Consider the following 14,453-nt stretch of genomic DNA (forward strand, 5'->3'; position numbering starts at 1 on the left):
CACATATAACAAATTTTACATCCGTATACTTCAACACTTGAGAGTGTGTACATGCATAACTTACTTTTTCATTCACCAAATAAGCCAATGGCTACAAATTTTTACCTATTTGGCTAAAGAAAATTATACTTAGCTACAACTTGTTCATCATTAAAACTTATAAAACAGCACAAATAAGAAGAAATTTGCCATAGCCCAAATTAGAAGAAATTTGCCAAAGAAAGAGGAATTTGACTAAAGAAGTTGTTGAGCCCCGACATGTAATATCATACATACATCTTTTATATGTGAACACTTACATGTAGCTGTTGCTGCACATTAACTAGATTTAAACTAATTATCCAAGTAATTAACCTTAAAACAGATAACCACTATGGATCACAGGTGTCTTAGTTATACAGCACTGCCAGTATGATGCACTCTGACCATCACTGCAAGACAGCCAGTTGTGTTGCAACAGGAGTTTGTAGATGTGGTCTTGCACTTGCAAGTCAGTTTATTCACAACTACATGTAAGAGACAGTTGTGTGGCACTGATATTCAGTTCTGACACAGTTGTTTTCAAATGAGGGTCAGTTGTCTAACATTTAAAGCGAGATGTCCCCTCCAAAGATCAATATTTATGTAAATGTGCATAGTAAAGAGTATCAGAGTAGATTCTCTATAAGAACATGCATGATTAGTCCAAGTGTCTTCCATTAAGAAATATGACTGAATTCCAAATTAAATAAAGTTCAAATTCGCCTTAAGGCACTCATCTGGGACCCCAAGTAACTTAACTGTGTTGAGAGGTCTGGTTCACTAGGTTTTACAACAAAACTGTATAAACACCTGGAGGCAACCATTTTTTAACAGACCACAGTCAGGTTTCACTCAGTCCAGATAAAACAACACTATTTTTAGCATAGGTGCGTTTACGCACCTATGCTTATGGTATATACCACATTTCGAAAATCCACATCGATCGGTTGCCCTTTATGAAGCCTTACCTGATTAAAAATCAGACGAAATATCTATTTAATTTAGTATATGGTCATTCTTACAATTTTTTTTGGGAAAAGTTTTTCTAACGTTTTCTTCCAAGAATATTGCTGACACCGTTTTTAGTGAATTTTTCTAAGACCGTTTTATGTTAAAAAATCTTCTTATAACCTAAAACAAATTTCGTTCGTAAAACAATTCTATCTGCACTATAAATCTCAATCTCCTACGCAGTGGCCTCCCTTATACTAGAAGTTACTGACCGGGCGAAGCAAGGGAAGTAACTTCTGTGAGGAGTTTCTATAAAAATCTGCATTCAGACATATGTATTCAGAACTCAATCTGATGTGCACGTCTGCATCTAACGCTTACCACAAGTTTTACGACAAATTCTTGACGCAGACGAATAGGGTAGCGTCTTTTTTCATTGTGAAAAGAATAATTCGATACAGATCTGTCCGTGCTTAAATTTTGAAAGGCTTGGGTAATTATTTTTCATAAGCGTTTCAAACACTGATGAAAATGGAAAGATTATCTATTTAAATAGTCGGTAATTGTTTGAAATTATTGATTTGAGAAATTCGCGGATGGCGATATCGAACTAGATTATACCACGTGACGCCATTCTTCCCTGTATCTTGCACCTATGCTTTTAACGCCATCGGCGCTCTCGTTAGGATAATGTTTACCAGTTTTCTCAAGGCATCAGATGCAGATGTATTAAACTGAGTTTAGGGAAAGAAATGAGCTGAGGCATTAAATATTATAGCAGTGCTCCAGCTAGTCCTAAATGGAAGGGCGCACTGCCCTGCCCTTCCGAAGCGCCACCCTGCCCTTCCTGCATTTTCAAGGACCCGCCCTGCCCTTTTATTTATATTTAAAAAGGATAATTTATAAATCTCTTATTACATTGTAGTAATTAATTTATTCCTCATTGTACACATTTTATTTGCAAGGTTTAATAATAATGGGAATAATATATTCTAACAATTATTAATAACATAAAAATTAATATGCAACAGGGAGCATTCCAGATTCGCCAGCGCGCTTGTAAGTGCCCTTAAGACAAAATAGCCCACCTCTGCCCTTTTCAAATCCTAGCTGGAGCACTGATAATATATAAGTTCCCTAAATGAGTACACTGAAAAAAATATGCTCTCTGAATAAATAAACACTATGACAAAATATCCTTTGTAACTTTTTTATTAGAAATTACCAGATACAAAAGTGTTTTTAATGTTTTTTAGATACATGTATATTGATCAATTTAAGTTTCATCAAATAAACATAATGTCGTAAAACATGCTGAAAAATTGTTTTGCAAGCATTTTTAACCACTGAATGTTGGTTTTCACAACTGTGACCTACACATGTACATTGATTTGTGTGTTTTGTCTGTCACATGGCTGTTAACTGCATTTTTTCCGGACGATATATTACTAGTTGTGTTTTTTAAAACACAAAAAAGTCAAGTTAAAAACACAAACCAGGGACATGAGGGATGTCTGTTTTTAGTCATTGGCCAAATTTATTTCCACATTTATCTAATTCAGCAAACCACACTCATTCCCATTTATTCTTTCGATCCTTTACTGGAACCTTTGAGCTTGAACTTGGATCAAGAAACTTCTTTTTGTGTTCTACTTGGAAAAGTTACAATTTTTGATGTTAGCGCTTGTTTGCGGAAAATGATTTGATAAACGATCATCTGCCTTTATTTTACTGACTGATTACAATGCAAAGAAAGATAAATCTTTTGGGCACTTGCTTTTGTTAATATACCGAAAATGCCGCGAAACAAATTTGGCAATATCAATTAAAAAGTGTCTATTCATATTTCAATGTTGTTGTTTTTTCTTGATAAACGTTTCTTTTTGCTTTATAACAAGATACAAGAATCTTCATTTTACGTCGGATATGTTTATTTACCTCATGAGCTATTTCCCGACCGACGTAGCATTACGTAGGTAGGCTGCCATTGGTTTCCGCTGCCATTCAGGTAAATTAAATGTGTTTTTGAAGTTTATTCATTGCTTTCCTTAATTTGTTATGAACGACTTCTGTTTACTGATGCACACAAAATCTGTGAAAAGAACTGCCATTGTGTTTATGAAGGGGTGCATATGGACTCCCAGAGCTGCCACAGAGTACATTTACATGGACTAGTATCTTTAGAATAAGCCTTTCCCCATAAATATGGAAGCAAACATAATCAAATTACTTTGAAATGTATACTTATCAGGGGCGTCGAAAGCAAATTGACATTGGGGCGGCGGAGGAGTTGGGTATGGGAGGGCGTATCCCGCTCCCGTTGGTGGGAGTCTGGAGCCTCCCCCGGATTTTTTTTCAAATTTTAGCATCAAATGGCGCAAGCTAGTGCGTTTTTATGCCTGATACCTGACCTTATACACGTCTATTGCAGGCATATTCTGAATGACAAAAGTTGTGACAGACAGACAATCGATGGAGAAGTGATCTCTATATGTCGCAGTTTGTACTTTGTAGCAGGCGACACAACGATAGGGACCATGTGGGTTAAAATAACGTTCTTCTGAATTTTTTTCCCGCAATTCCGTTTTGGAAATTTGAAATTCGTTGGTTTGGAGTAGACATATTGAAATAAGATTTTTAGAAATATCGATTTACTTTGAGTTATTTCAATTAATTCAGGTATCTTGAGGTATCTTTAATTTTGTGATAATTAAGGACTATTGGATACCGGCACATTTGTTTCATGTCATACTTTCCTTTATATTAATAAAAAGAAGCAAAGGCTTAGATCATACCAACAATTTAAGATTCCCAGGTTTAATTACTCATGAATAAAGGGATTATCGTTATAAAAGAGATCAATAAATTAACAACATAATTGACACGTACACTACCGCGGGCGGGTGATGGCAAACAACAATACACGTGTCATAACCACGAAAGCGTGATTACCTTGCTTTGTGGTAAACATATTTTCAAATATACGGGTATTGATATGGAAACAAAAATAAAAAAGGTCTTTTCCGAAATTTCCTTTTTGCCGAAAATATTTGGGCGGCAGCTGCCGCCCCTGCCGCCCCACCTCCGACGCCTCTGCTTATAAGCAAAAATGTACAATTGAAAAATGACCTTCCCACAATTTGTAATGAATCACTGAATGGAATCTGAAATCTGGAAAATTATAACAGCATTTCTTCACACCCCACCACCAGTAACATAGTTTCTGGTTATAGCTAAAACCATATTGCAGCAAGCTTTAACACTTCACAAGTGTTATAAATTACTTACCAGCTCATTTTTCAAAGAAAAATCTTTGATTAACCAATGGAGTAAGTAAAATTAACACAATAACACAATAAACTATCGATTGCCAAAATCATTAGGTAAGCTTGATTAACTTTTCAATCTGTGCTCGATTAGCGGCTAAGTACCAGTAATAATATTAAAGGCAGACTACACAACACTTAACATAATGTTGGACTATTGTAACACGGCTACAGGACGTCTCAACAAAGCGAAAATCATCTCTTTCCCAAAAAGCCATATTATTAAAGTTCTTACTGAACATTTCCAAAGCATATTAACAATAATTCGTGTTATATTTTCAAGTTGCGTTGCTCAACTTGTTTTGTTCAAATCTATAAATTGTATCAATGGTGTGTGTAATTAAATGCTAAACTATGTATTGTTCGTAATAACAGGGACCTATACAAACAAATGTGTTTGTATAGGTCCCTGGTAATAAATATGTTTAAACTACGTAGAAAAGTACTAATACAATATGTTAAAAATTTTCAAAAAAGGTGACGTGAACGATGATTTTTTAAAATAACTATTTAACAACAATCATTAATGTATATTGGATTTGAAAAATATACATGGTGTCTATGATATGTGTAATACCAAGTGGTTATAATAGCAGAATGTAATATTTAAATTGTGTGAAGTATGCGAACATTGATATTTGCGTTCACCTAGGTCTATATACGTAAATCGTATAGATAGATTTTGCTGATGCGGGAATAATATAAGTTTATGCGCAAAAAGCAAAAAAGACACAAAAAAATGCATAAAATGTATATGTCACAACTTGTAAAAAGCTCTTACCGGTAATCGCCGTATGGTGGTCGCAAACCAGTTGGTGCGAAGAATGTAGAAAAAGCAAAACAATTTGTTTCAAAGTAAATTGTTTGATATTGTTTATTTTTATTACATTGAATTAATATTCAATATTTGGACGGACCGAGTTTATGCGAGCATTTCATAGTAACTCTAAACGTATCTTTCACGGAGAACCTGCATGATGTTGAAACTATGTATATATAAGATCTGTGAAAACATTGTTAAATTATAAGTACCAAAATAAAGTATTTTTTAAATATTCTGTGAGGTCTTAATTCTTGAGAGACAATATGAGTCGCGCTCTGAAAACACAGAGCAAAATGGACGTGCTTGAATTGTCGTCTCAGATTAGCACGTGCAGCACGTGCAGTCCGCACAGGCTAATAAGCGACGACACTTTACGCCTAAACTGGATTTCCGTCATAAAGCGTCCTCCTTTAAACGAAAATCAACAACAATTACCACTGGAACACTTTGCGCACATGCATTTAACCCCCTTTTCACATATCTCGACTAAAATGTTAACTGCCGACGTCCCACAACGTGATCAACTTGATGACGCGAACGCTCGCGCTCTTTCGTGGACTTAATGTCATGTTTGTATAAAAGCATCACTCTGTGAAAAGGGGGTTTATTGCATTAGCTTTTAGTGTCGTCCTAGATTAGTTTTTTGTAGTCCGCACAGGCTAATCAGTGATGACACTTTTCGCTTGTATTGTAGTTTTTGTTTAAATGAAGACTCTTCTTTAGATTAAAGAATACTCGTCTTGACAGGCTAACCTCGGATGACACTTTACGCACATACATTAAGCCCCTTTGTATCAGAGCGTGGCTTATATTGAATGTGAAATAATGCAAATAAAAGGGAAAATGCAATAGTTATATAATGTACATTTTATTTAAGAGCGTTGTTCACAATACTGAGATATATTTGCACTAGTGCAAAGTTGGCATGCTCGTTTTATGGTATGTCAGCATCCATATCGTCACCTTTGTGTATGCAGTGCTGTTAAATAATATGCAATTATTAAGTAAGAAAAAATTCACATCACAGTTAGTCTTGGTTTGATGACAATTCTTTGGCTATTTTACGTGTTTTATTTTTTGTTGTTTCGCCGCTATTAAGGAGTTTTTTGTTTCTTGTTTTCGGGCCTAAAAAGTGTGGATTGAAACAATGCAATTTCATACCAATATCGAATAACATTCAAAGAACACCATTGCGTTGTTGTTAATCAGCATCGTTATTGCGCAATATCACACTTAGTTACCTATGGCATATTGCTTTTAATAGACAGACAGACAAGACAAGACAAGACAAGACAAGACAAGACAGACAGGACATACAGTTTATTTTGACTTGTACAATATTCACCGTCAACAACGGTAGGAACAAAGTTTTATACATATTTACAAATAAGTTACTTAGCTCACAAAGTGGCGTGAGCACAAATTAAATATAACCTCAACAAAAACAGAAGAAAAAAAGAAAAAAGAATAAAGAGGATGAAATGAACTTCATAACACAATTCACGTTCAATACATAGCTGTACAATTAAATCGACAGTTTAAAAAATGCAACAGCATTTTTTCTGCAATACTTTCAATCTTTATTCCAAATACTTTATTTCCGTTTCCTTATGGTAATTGCGATGTTTTACACATGAATATGTAACAATGTAGTTTCTTTTGTTTTCTCATATGGCCATATATAACAGGTTCATTTCCATCAGCAATCTATTACTTTCATACAAACCAAATGTAAAATGTTTCTTTAAACGGTTTTAGATTGTTTTTACACAGTATCATTTTATGAAAGTTCAGATACAACACACCAATTAATCGGTATTGCACTTTTGACATTAAACATAACGTTTATGTACAGTTTCATCTATACATCGATTTCTGTTTGTGTTCTAGATATTGACGAAAAAGTAGAACTCCCCTCCGTTAGTGTCATAGATATTGACGACTGGGGCGTTTTCTTCCTCTCCGATGTTTGGGCACATAATTTCATTTTGTATAAGTTATACACACGCTTGCTGCAAACAAACGAAATGAATATTAAAACGCCTTGCCCATTAGATAAAATGATGAACAAATAAACAAAAACTGAAATCTCCGTATACGTGTAGATGAAGCCAAAAATCCAAGAAAGGCCGGTCAACGTGGAAAGCTTTGCAAATATTGTCAAATAATTGCGTTTTGATTCGGCCGAACTTTGAACAGCGGGGTTCCTTTTAATCTTGAAAATTACTATGCAAAACATGGCAAGATTCGATAGAATTATAAGAAGAACGGGGAGAGAAAAGGTATATCCCACCATTTCCAGCATAGAAATGTAACAATTGCCATCTCCATAACCTACATCGGCATTGTTTGTATTGACGACGGTCACAGTAATGTTGATTGCTACAAACAGCAGAGATCCGACAAATGCGTATACAGTGTATACACATGTTTTCCAAACGTAGCTTTGTTTGAATGGAATAGCTTGCATGTTGGTGAACGCACGGAACATGTGCCAGCAACAGACATTCATCCAGAAGATTACGAGAAGCCAGAAGAAATGCACGAGCGCCCCGATGAACTCACATGCCCAAGAAGGAACATTAGCATGTTGTTCTTTGCCAAACTGGAATAAAACCTGCGCGATTATCAGACTGATCGTTAGACCCATGTTGTTAATTCCTGGCTGTGTGCGTAGTTCATTGAACAAGAAATAGGTTAACAAGGTAATCAACAGACACGTAACTGAGATGATCATGCATGCAAGACTCAGTATGCCTGTCGCAGTCACGGGTTTGCGATCTGTTGAACGATCAGTTTGTCTAGTCTTACTACCGTTAAAATATGTTTTATAAATTTCCCAACATACTTCAAACGTTTCGTTGGTTATCATGTGTTTTCCGTAATTAACGTATTTACGATCAATCATTGCGCCGTTTTTGAGTCTAAATGCGTTATTTTCAATGGGATTTATTTCAGTTAAATTTAAAACTACGAGTGGGCATTTGAATCTCGCAGTGAGAACAGTACTGGTGGTCGTGGCTTTGACTAATGGAGAATTAAATAAAGGTAAAGCTTCACTCAAGAGTATGCCAGAAACTGGATCGAACATCTTGATTTCGAATTCATTTGAGTCGTCTGATATGTAGAAATCTACGAATTCAAAATTGAATGTAACATTAAAACGGGATGATGTTGATGCTATAGCCATGCTTGTTTCGTCAAACTCAAGGGCCTTGTCCAATAAGGTAACGCTGTTCTTTGGGTTTGAATTTTTTTTCTGTAAATTCATTTCTATCCTCACAAGAAAATATTCGATTGTTTCTGGAGATGCCGCTACCGTAGATGTCCTTTCATTGCCCTTAATAGTTGGTACTGAACCAGGCATACGATTTGGTTGAGGAGCAGTGCTGGGTAGAGGTGTATACATTGTTGGTAGCAATGTTGATACATCAATCGGAATTCTGGGTACATCAGGTTGACATGTAGATACATCAGACGGAAATGAAGATAGAGCTGGTGTAAATGTAGCAACATCAGGTGGAAATGTGGTTTCATCAGGTGTTAATGTTGGGGCATCAGGTTGAACTGTAGGTAAATCAGGTGGAAATGTGGTTTTATCAAGTGAAAATATGGGAAGATCAGGTGGAAATGTGGATACATCAGGTGAAAATGTAGGAACATCAGGTGGAAATGGGGGTACATCAAATGGCAATTTAGGTACATCATTTGGAAATGTGGGTACATCAGCTGGAAATGTGGGTGGATTAGATAGAAATTTCAATACATCCGGTTGAAATGTGGGAACATCAGATGGGAATGTGGGTACATCAAGTGGGAATGTAGGAACATCAGGTGGAAATGGGGGTACATCAAATGGCAATTTAGGTACATCATTTGGAAATGTGGGCACATCAGCTGGAAATGTGGGTACATTAGATGGAAATTTCAATACATCAGTTTGAAATGTGGGAACATCAGATCGGAATGTGGGTACATCAGGTGGGAATGTAAGTGTATCAGGTGGAAATGTATGTGCAATTGATAATACAGATGGAGCGAGAATGTTCTCATTTAAATTGTAGAGTATTTTAAAACTGTATACAGCGTCATACAGTTCCCAAATCTGTAACATTTCTGTAACCTTGCTTTCTAGCAAAACCACAAATTCTCCAAGAAGGCTAATACCAAATGGTGTTTGGGGTGTGAATTTTAGATATAATTTAAATGACACCCCATCAAGCGTGTCCACTGCGTTCACACATTCGCTGCCATTGAATCGCTTTGGAAAGCGACAGAATATGTCTCGGCAGGTTTCCTGAAATACAAATATGGGAAAACATTAACCAATTGCATGCTGGGAAATTTGTCGTCTGCTAAAATGTAGTCTGCTGAATTTCTAAAATTAGAATTTTCCTTGATTTTTTTCAAAGAATACTATCAGAATAGCAAACAGTTTGGATCCTGATGAGACGCCACGTTTTGTGGCGTCTCATCTGGATCCAAACTCTTTGCAAAGGCCTTCAAAATTCGGTTCCAGCACTGAAAGAGTTTATAGGAGCTCAACGCATACCTTGTAACACGGACTTAAAATCTGATACAACTACAAATTAATTCTAACAAGGAAGTGGTCAAACAAAATAATGCTCGTTTTAGAAATATATTTCACGTGAATATGTATTATATAAACAAGAAAATTGCATGTTATGTCCTATAAGTAACATAATATACCTTTAACATAAAACGGATGCCCAAACAAGCTAGGTAATTAATATCAATCATATTCCATTAGGAAAACTTTTAATACCTCACTGTTCGTGAAACCACGGTGTAAGTTGTATAGGACCAATGAGATTTAAAACGACTAAGCAATTCTAAGTACTGTCTATCGGTACTTTGTTTATGCGTTTACACTAAAATTCGCCCCCTTGGTGCAAAAAGGTACCATGTGACATTGAAATTAGAAGGCACCTGGTACCTTTTTGCACCAATTAGGCTGCACCAATTAGGCGATATATACTATCTAATATAACATGTACAACACTAAAGATCGTACACTATATCAACAATAAAGTAAATGCATATATTTGGAACGTGCTCTATGAAAAAGGGGTTTAATGCATGTGTGTGAATTGCCGTCCCAGATTTGCCTGTTCAGTCCGCACTGGCTAATCAGGGACGTAATTTTCCGCCTTTATGCTATATTTCGTTCACTGAGAGTCTCTTCTTAGCAAAAATCCAGTTTAGGCGGAAAGTGTCGTTCCTGATCTGGGATAACACTTTACGCACATGCATTAAACCCCATTTTCACAGAGTACGGCTCATTTATTAAATGGTTTATTTATTACCTCATGTTCGTCGAAAACCTGTTCAGACGAGCAGCCGGTCGGCTTGGAAGTGGGCGGTTTCCTTATATCTGGTGTGAACGCTAACAACGAGGAAAACTCGGGAAATATATGATGACTATCATGAGCAGGAATAGTAGAGCAATAGTTTAAATCTATGATGAAGGTGTTGCACAGAAAACAGAACACATTCTTAAATTTTACGTTAAAAGTAGACGTATAAGCTCCGCATGCCTTTTCTAACCAAGGGTCATATGTAATTATGTTTCCAGTGGCATTGCATCTGTCGATTTCGGCACCAAGGCATGAAGATGTATGCACTTCGTAGACTGGTTTCGGTTTGAATATAACATTGCATGTCTTTGTCAGCAAGATGGCTTTTATAAAGCCCTGGTTGTGGTTAGACGCTGCCAAAATAGAGGACGCTTCGTTGGCGTCTGTGCACTGTACACTGGAATCCCAATATACTAAATTACCACCGTTGGCTGGGAAGGTGCCATCTGTGTCAGTCACTAAATTACATTGCGCACAATATTTGTTTGCGTACGTGACATTTGTTATAGTGTCAAGGACGGGAACATGAATCTCCAACTTGTTTTCCGTCCTGATTTCACACAAAGAAATAACTTCTAAGCTGGATCCAGTTTTCGCATAGTAAGGATGGCACTTTGAACGCATGTAAAAGTGGTTCTCGGCTCGGAAAAATCTGCCTTCTTTTCGCATCTGGGCCATCTCACATGAAAAATAGTTTGCATCTGTGGAAGAATATAATACATAGAATTGAAATAATTATTATTTGTTCAACTGGTTTTTATGCATTACAAAATGTAGCCGGTTCACTTTAAGTCACATTATTTACTGTTTACAATTTTTATGATTAACATATTCCCTACACTGTTTTCCTACCTAACCAGTACGCGGTTGTAATTAGAATGTATCCAAGGATTTCATTGCCCCCCATACGACTGGAAAATGTTATTAGAAAATATGGAGATACTAATTGCAGGGCCGTACCCAGGATTTTTTACTTGGGGGGGGGGGGGCAACCGGGGAGGGTTTGGGAGAACTTACAGGTTTAAACTGACGAATATCTACATCAACTCTCGTATTGCTTCCACCATTTTTTCACAAATCAATAACGTCACAGGTTTTTTTTCTGATTTTTTGGGAAAGACCTTGTCATTTTTGAGGGAAAAAAATGTTATTAGAAAATATGGAGACACTAATTGCAGGGCCGTACCCAGGATTTTTTACTTGGGGGGGGGGGGGGGGCCAACCGGGGAGGGTTTGGGAGAACATACACCATTTTTTCACAAATCAATAACGTCACAGGTTTTTTTAATCTGATTTTTTGGGAAAGACCTTGTCATTTTTTAGGAAAAAAAATGCGCGAAACGCCTAATTTTTGAGGGAAATAATGTAAGTCTTAAATAATCAATTTAACATATTTTACTGTTTTCAAACAAATTCAAGGAAATAGATAATTTAATTATACAATATTTTTCTACACTGGATCAGGTTAACTTATTTAATGAGATCGATTTGTTGTTTCAATTTTCATTTTTTACCAATGAGCCATTAATAGGTTGAGATTACTCAATTCTCAATACTCAATTATTTTAAATACTGAATTCTGCCAAATTCTTATCTGTTGATCGGCAAATTTATGAATCTGTTTTTCTTTTAAACAAACATGTTAACTATCTCATCGTAGTCTTTTCAGTGATTTCCTTTCAAAAAATATAAATACTCAGTTTTAATACCTTTGTCAGTGTTTTTGTTCCGGTTCAAATTCAGGGCACTATTCTCAATGCAAAAAGTATATATTGGGACATTAAAATTCCCAATAACAGGTTTAAAAAAAAAAGTAGAAGGGAAAATTACGTCTAGGGCCTTCTCAAAGAAGAAAAAAACTTGCGACGGCAATTATCAGACCATAGTCTACGAACTCCTGTAGCAGTTGCTTCCATTCGCTGCACGTATCAAAATACATGTTACATCAACCATCGATAGATGAAGCATTCATGATCACAATGGGGGACTGATCGGGGATGTGTGTACAAGGCGATAAGAAAACATTGCCTAGAGGCTTATCTCGATTGGCGAGCGTTAATTCCCTTGTTTATCAGGGACAATAAAACATAGCTGCTCTTTTGTTTTGAGGGAAAGTATACTGTGGGCCCTTGCACGAGAGAAAAAAATGCAGTGGGTCGATTATTTAAAAAAAAAAACATAGTTCGACAGCCAGCTGGGGGGGGCCGGACCCCTGGGCCCATGGCCTGGGTACGGGCCTGAATTATTGCATTCACCGACTCTACGAATGAAGAGGTTACCACGAGGTACCCTAAAATGCCCCATCCTAAAACATTTAAATGATTTCTCAGATTTGTGTTCTTGGTAGTTTTTATGTTATATTTAAATTACTTATTTAGCGCTACACATACGCAATTATATATGCAATTGTATAATCGTTAAAAAGACAGAAATTTAAAATATCGATTATATAAAGAAAGTTCTATACCTTCTTTATTTGGAGATTTATAACACCTTAAACAAAAAAAATTTTTACGAATAGAGTTTCACTTAATGCCAGGGCGCAATACACAATTTTAATCAAAATCTATTATTCTAACGGTAGAAAAACAAAAAATACAATGTCATTGGTCAGAGTATGAGGTGCAAAATAAAATGCAGAAAGCAATCCTAAAGCAACTAACAAACCATTTTATCAAAACGTTTATTAAAAACTGAAAGATAACAAAAATGAACAATTAAAAATTAAACACAATATCGAAAATAATATTTATTGGCTATATTTGCTCTATTCACGAGTGTGAATGTTCAGAACCAGAGAAATCTCTTAAACGTCTTTATTCTTAGAAACGACAAGGAGAACATTATTTTTATAAAATAATAATACTTGAACAAAATTACATTCCGCCCTTTTCCCCCTCCCATCCATCTTTTGATTTTTTACAGAGTGACAGTTAAACAACTGATTCATTGTGTTGTCCAAAATCAACTTCAGCATTAAGAATTTACCTTCCAAATTTACTTGGTCTAAAATATTCGGGCAACACGTTCCCTTTTTGGCACAGGAAGCGACGTCACAAGAACATTCTCTGCAGCATTGCGCGGGTGGAATTTCCGGCCAATGGAACTGCAAGCCGTTAACAAATGTATGAACAAGCTCACTGTTTGTTTCGTTGATCTCTTTTCCGCACGATATGTAATTATCGCACATTGCTGATTGCACGAACGCCATAATGGCTATCTCCGTCACGTTAAACGCACCCGGTGATGACGTAACGAGATGAACGCAGACGTTCAAAAGTGTTAGATGAAGTTCGTACCTCATTGCGTTGTTTTTCCTTTTATTCGTGTATACATAAATAAATATATATACATATAATCAAACGTTTAACACCACTTCAGCCTGTTAATGCATCATTATTGGAAATAACGACACAGATTTCAAAAATGCACCACCTTGCATTATTTTGCCCAATCTTTAAAAATGATCGAAACGGGTGTGACATGCTCATAAATTGTTATCACCACCCCAGCTTTACCGGTGTTTCTGAGTTGTTTCTATGTGGCCGCACCTTTTAATCTTTTTTATGAAAACTGTCACGTAAGTGATTCTCACCTTTTACTCAATCCAATGGATTCGCATACGTATACTTATTGTTTTGGTACGAAGCTTCTTGACATGTGCAATTCACTCTTACTGAGACGAGCTAACGGCAGATAAAGCAAGTATAGATTGGGCGATTTTTCGTTCATGAAAAATCACGTGGTTTTAATTTCATTTATTGCTTGTTACTACGCGAAAGAAAAGGTCAATCTAATAACACTTTATAATGTTGAATCTGACTAAGAATGGCCGGATAACTACCCATGATTATTTAATGGCATGCTTAATACTGAAACAAGTAAACTTGTACATGTATCTGGTTTTATGACTTCATTTTCTTTGTCATTTACTATTGAAAGCAACATTCTTAA

General features: G+C 36.1%; 2 protein-coding genes across 4 annotated transcripts in view; both read right to left on the reverse strand.

Annotated features, from left to right (window-relative positions):
• LOC127867475 (uncharacterized) overlaps nt 1-4,396 on the reverse strand; it is a 33,564-nt gene extending 29,168 nt beyond the window's left edge. For 2 of the 3 annotated variants that reach the window (XM_052408635.1, XM_052408633.1), the window contains exon 1: nt 4,261-4,396. The gene's annotated coding sequence lies outside the window, so the exon portion shown is untranslated. The remainder of the gene's footprint in view (nt 1-4,260) is intronic. The other variant, XM_052408634.1, reaches the window with a different exon arrangement.
• A 2,030-nt stretch (nt 4,397-6,426) lies between these two features.
• LOC127870298 (adhesion G-protein coupled receptor G2-like) lies at nt 6,427-14,012 on the reverse strand. Its single transcript, XM_052412930.1, has 3 exons — nt 13,488-14,012; nt 10,449-11,200; nt 6,427-9,418 (listed from the first exon to the last, which is right to left on the reverse strand). The coding sequence occupies exons 1-3, from the start codon at nt 13,801-13,803 to the stop codon at nt 6,983-6,985; spliced, it is 3,504 nt and encodes a 1,167-aa protein (XP_052268890.1). The 5' UTR covers nt 13,804-14,012; the 3' UTR covers nt 6,427-6,982.
• Nucleotides 14,013-14,453: the final 441 nt, after the last annotated feature.

The sequence above is a fragment of the Dreissena polymorpha genome, chromosome 2 (genome assembly GCF_020536995.1).
Source record: "Dreissena polymorpha isolate Duluth1 chromosome 2, UMN_Dpol_1.0, whole genome shotgun sequence".
NCBI lineage: Eukaryota > Metazoa > Mollusca > Bivalvia > Myida > Dreissenidae > Dreissena > Dreissena polymorpha.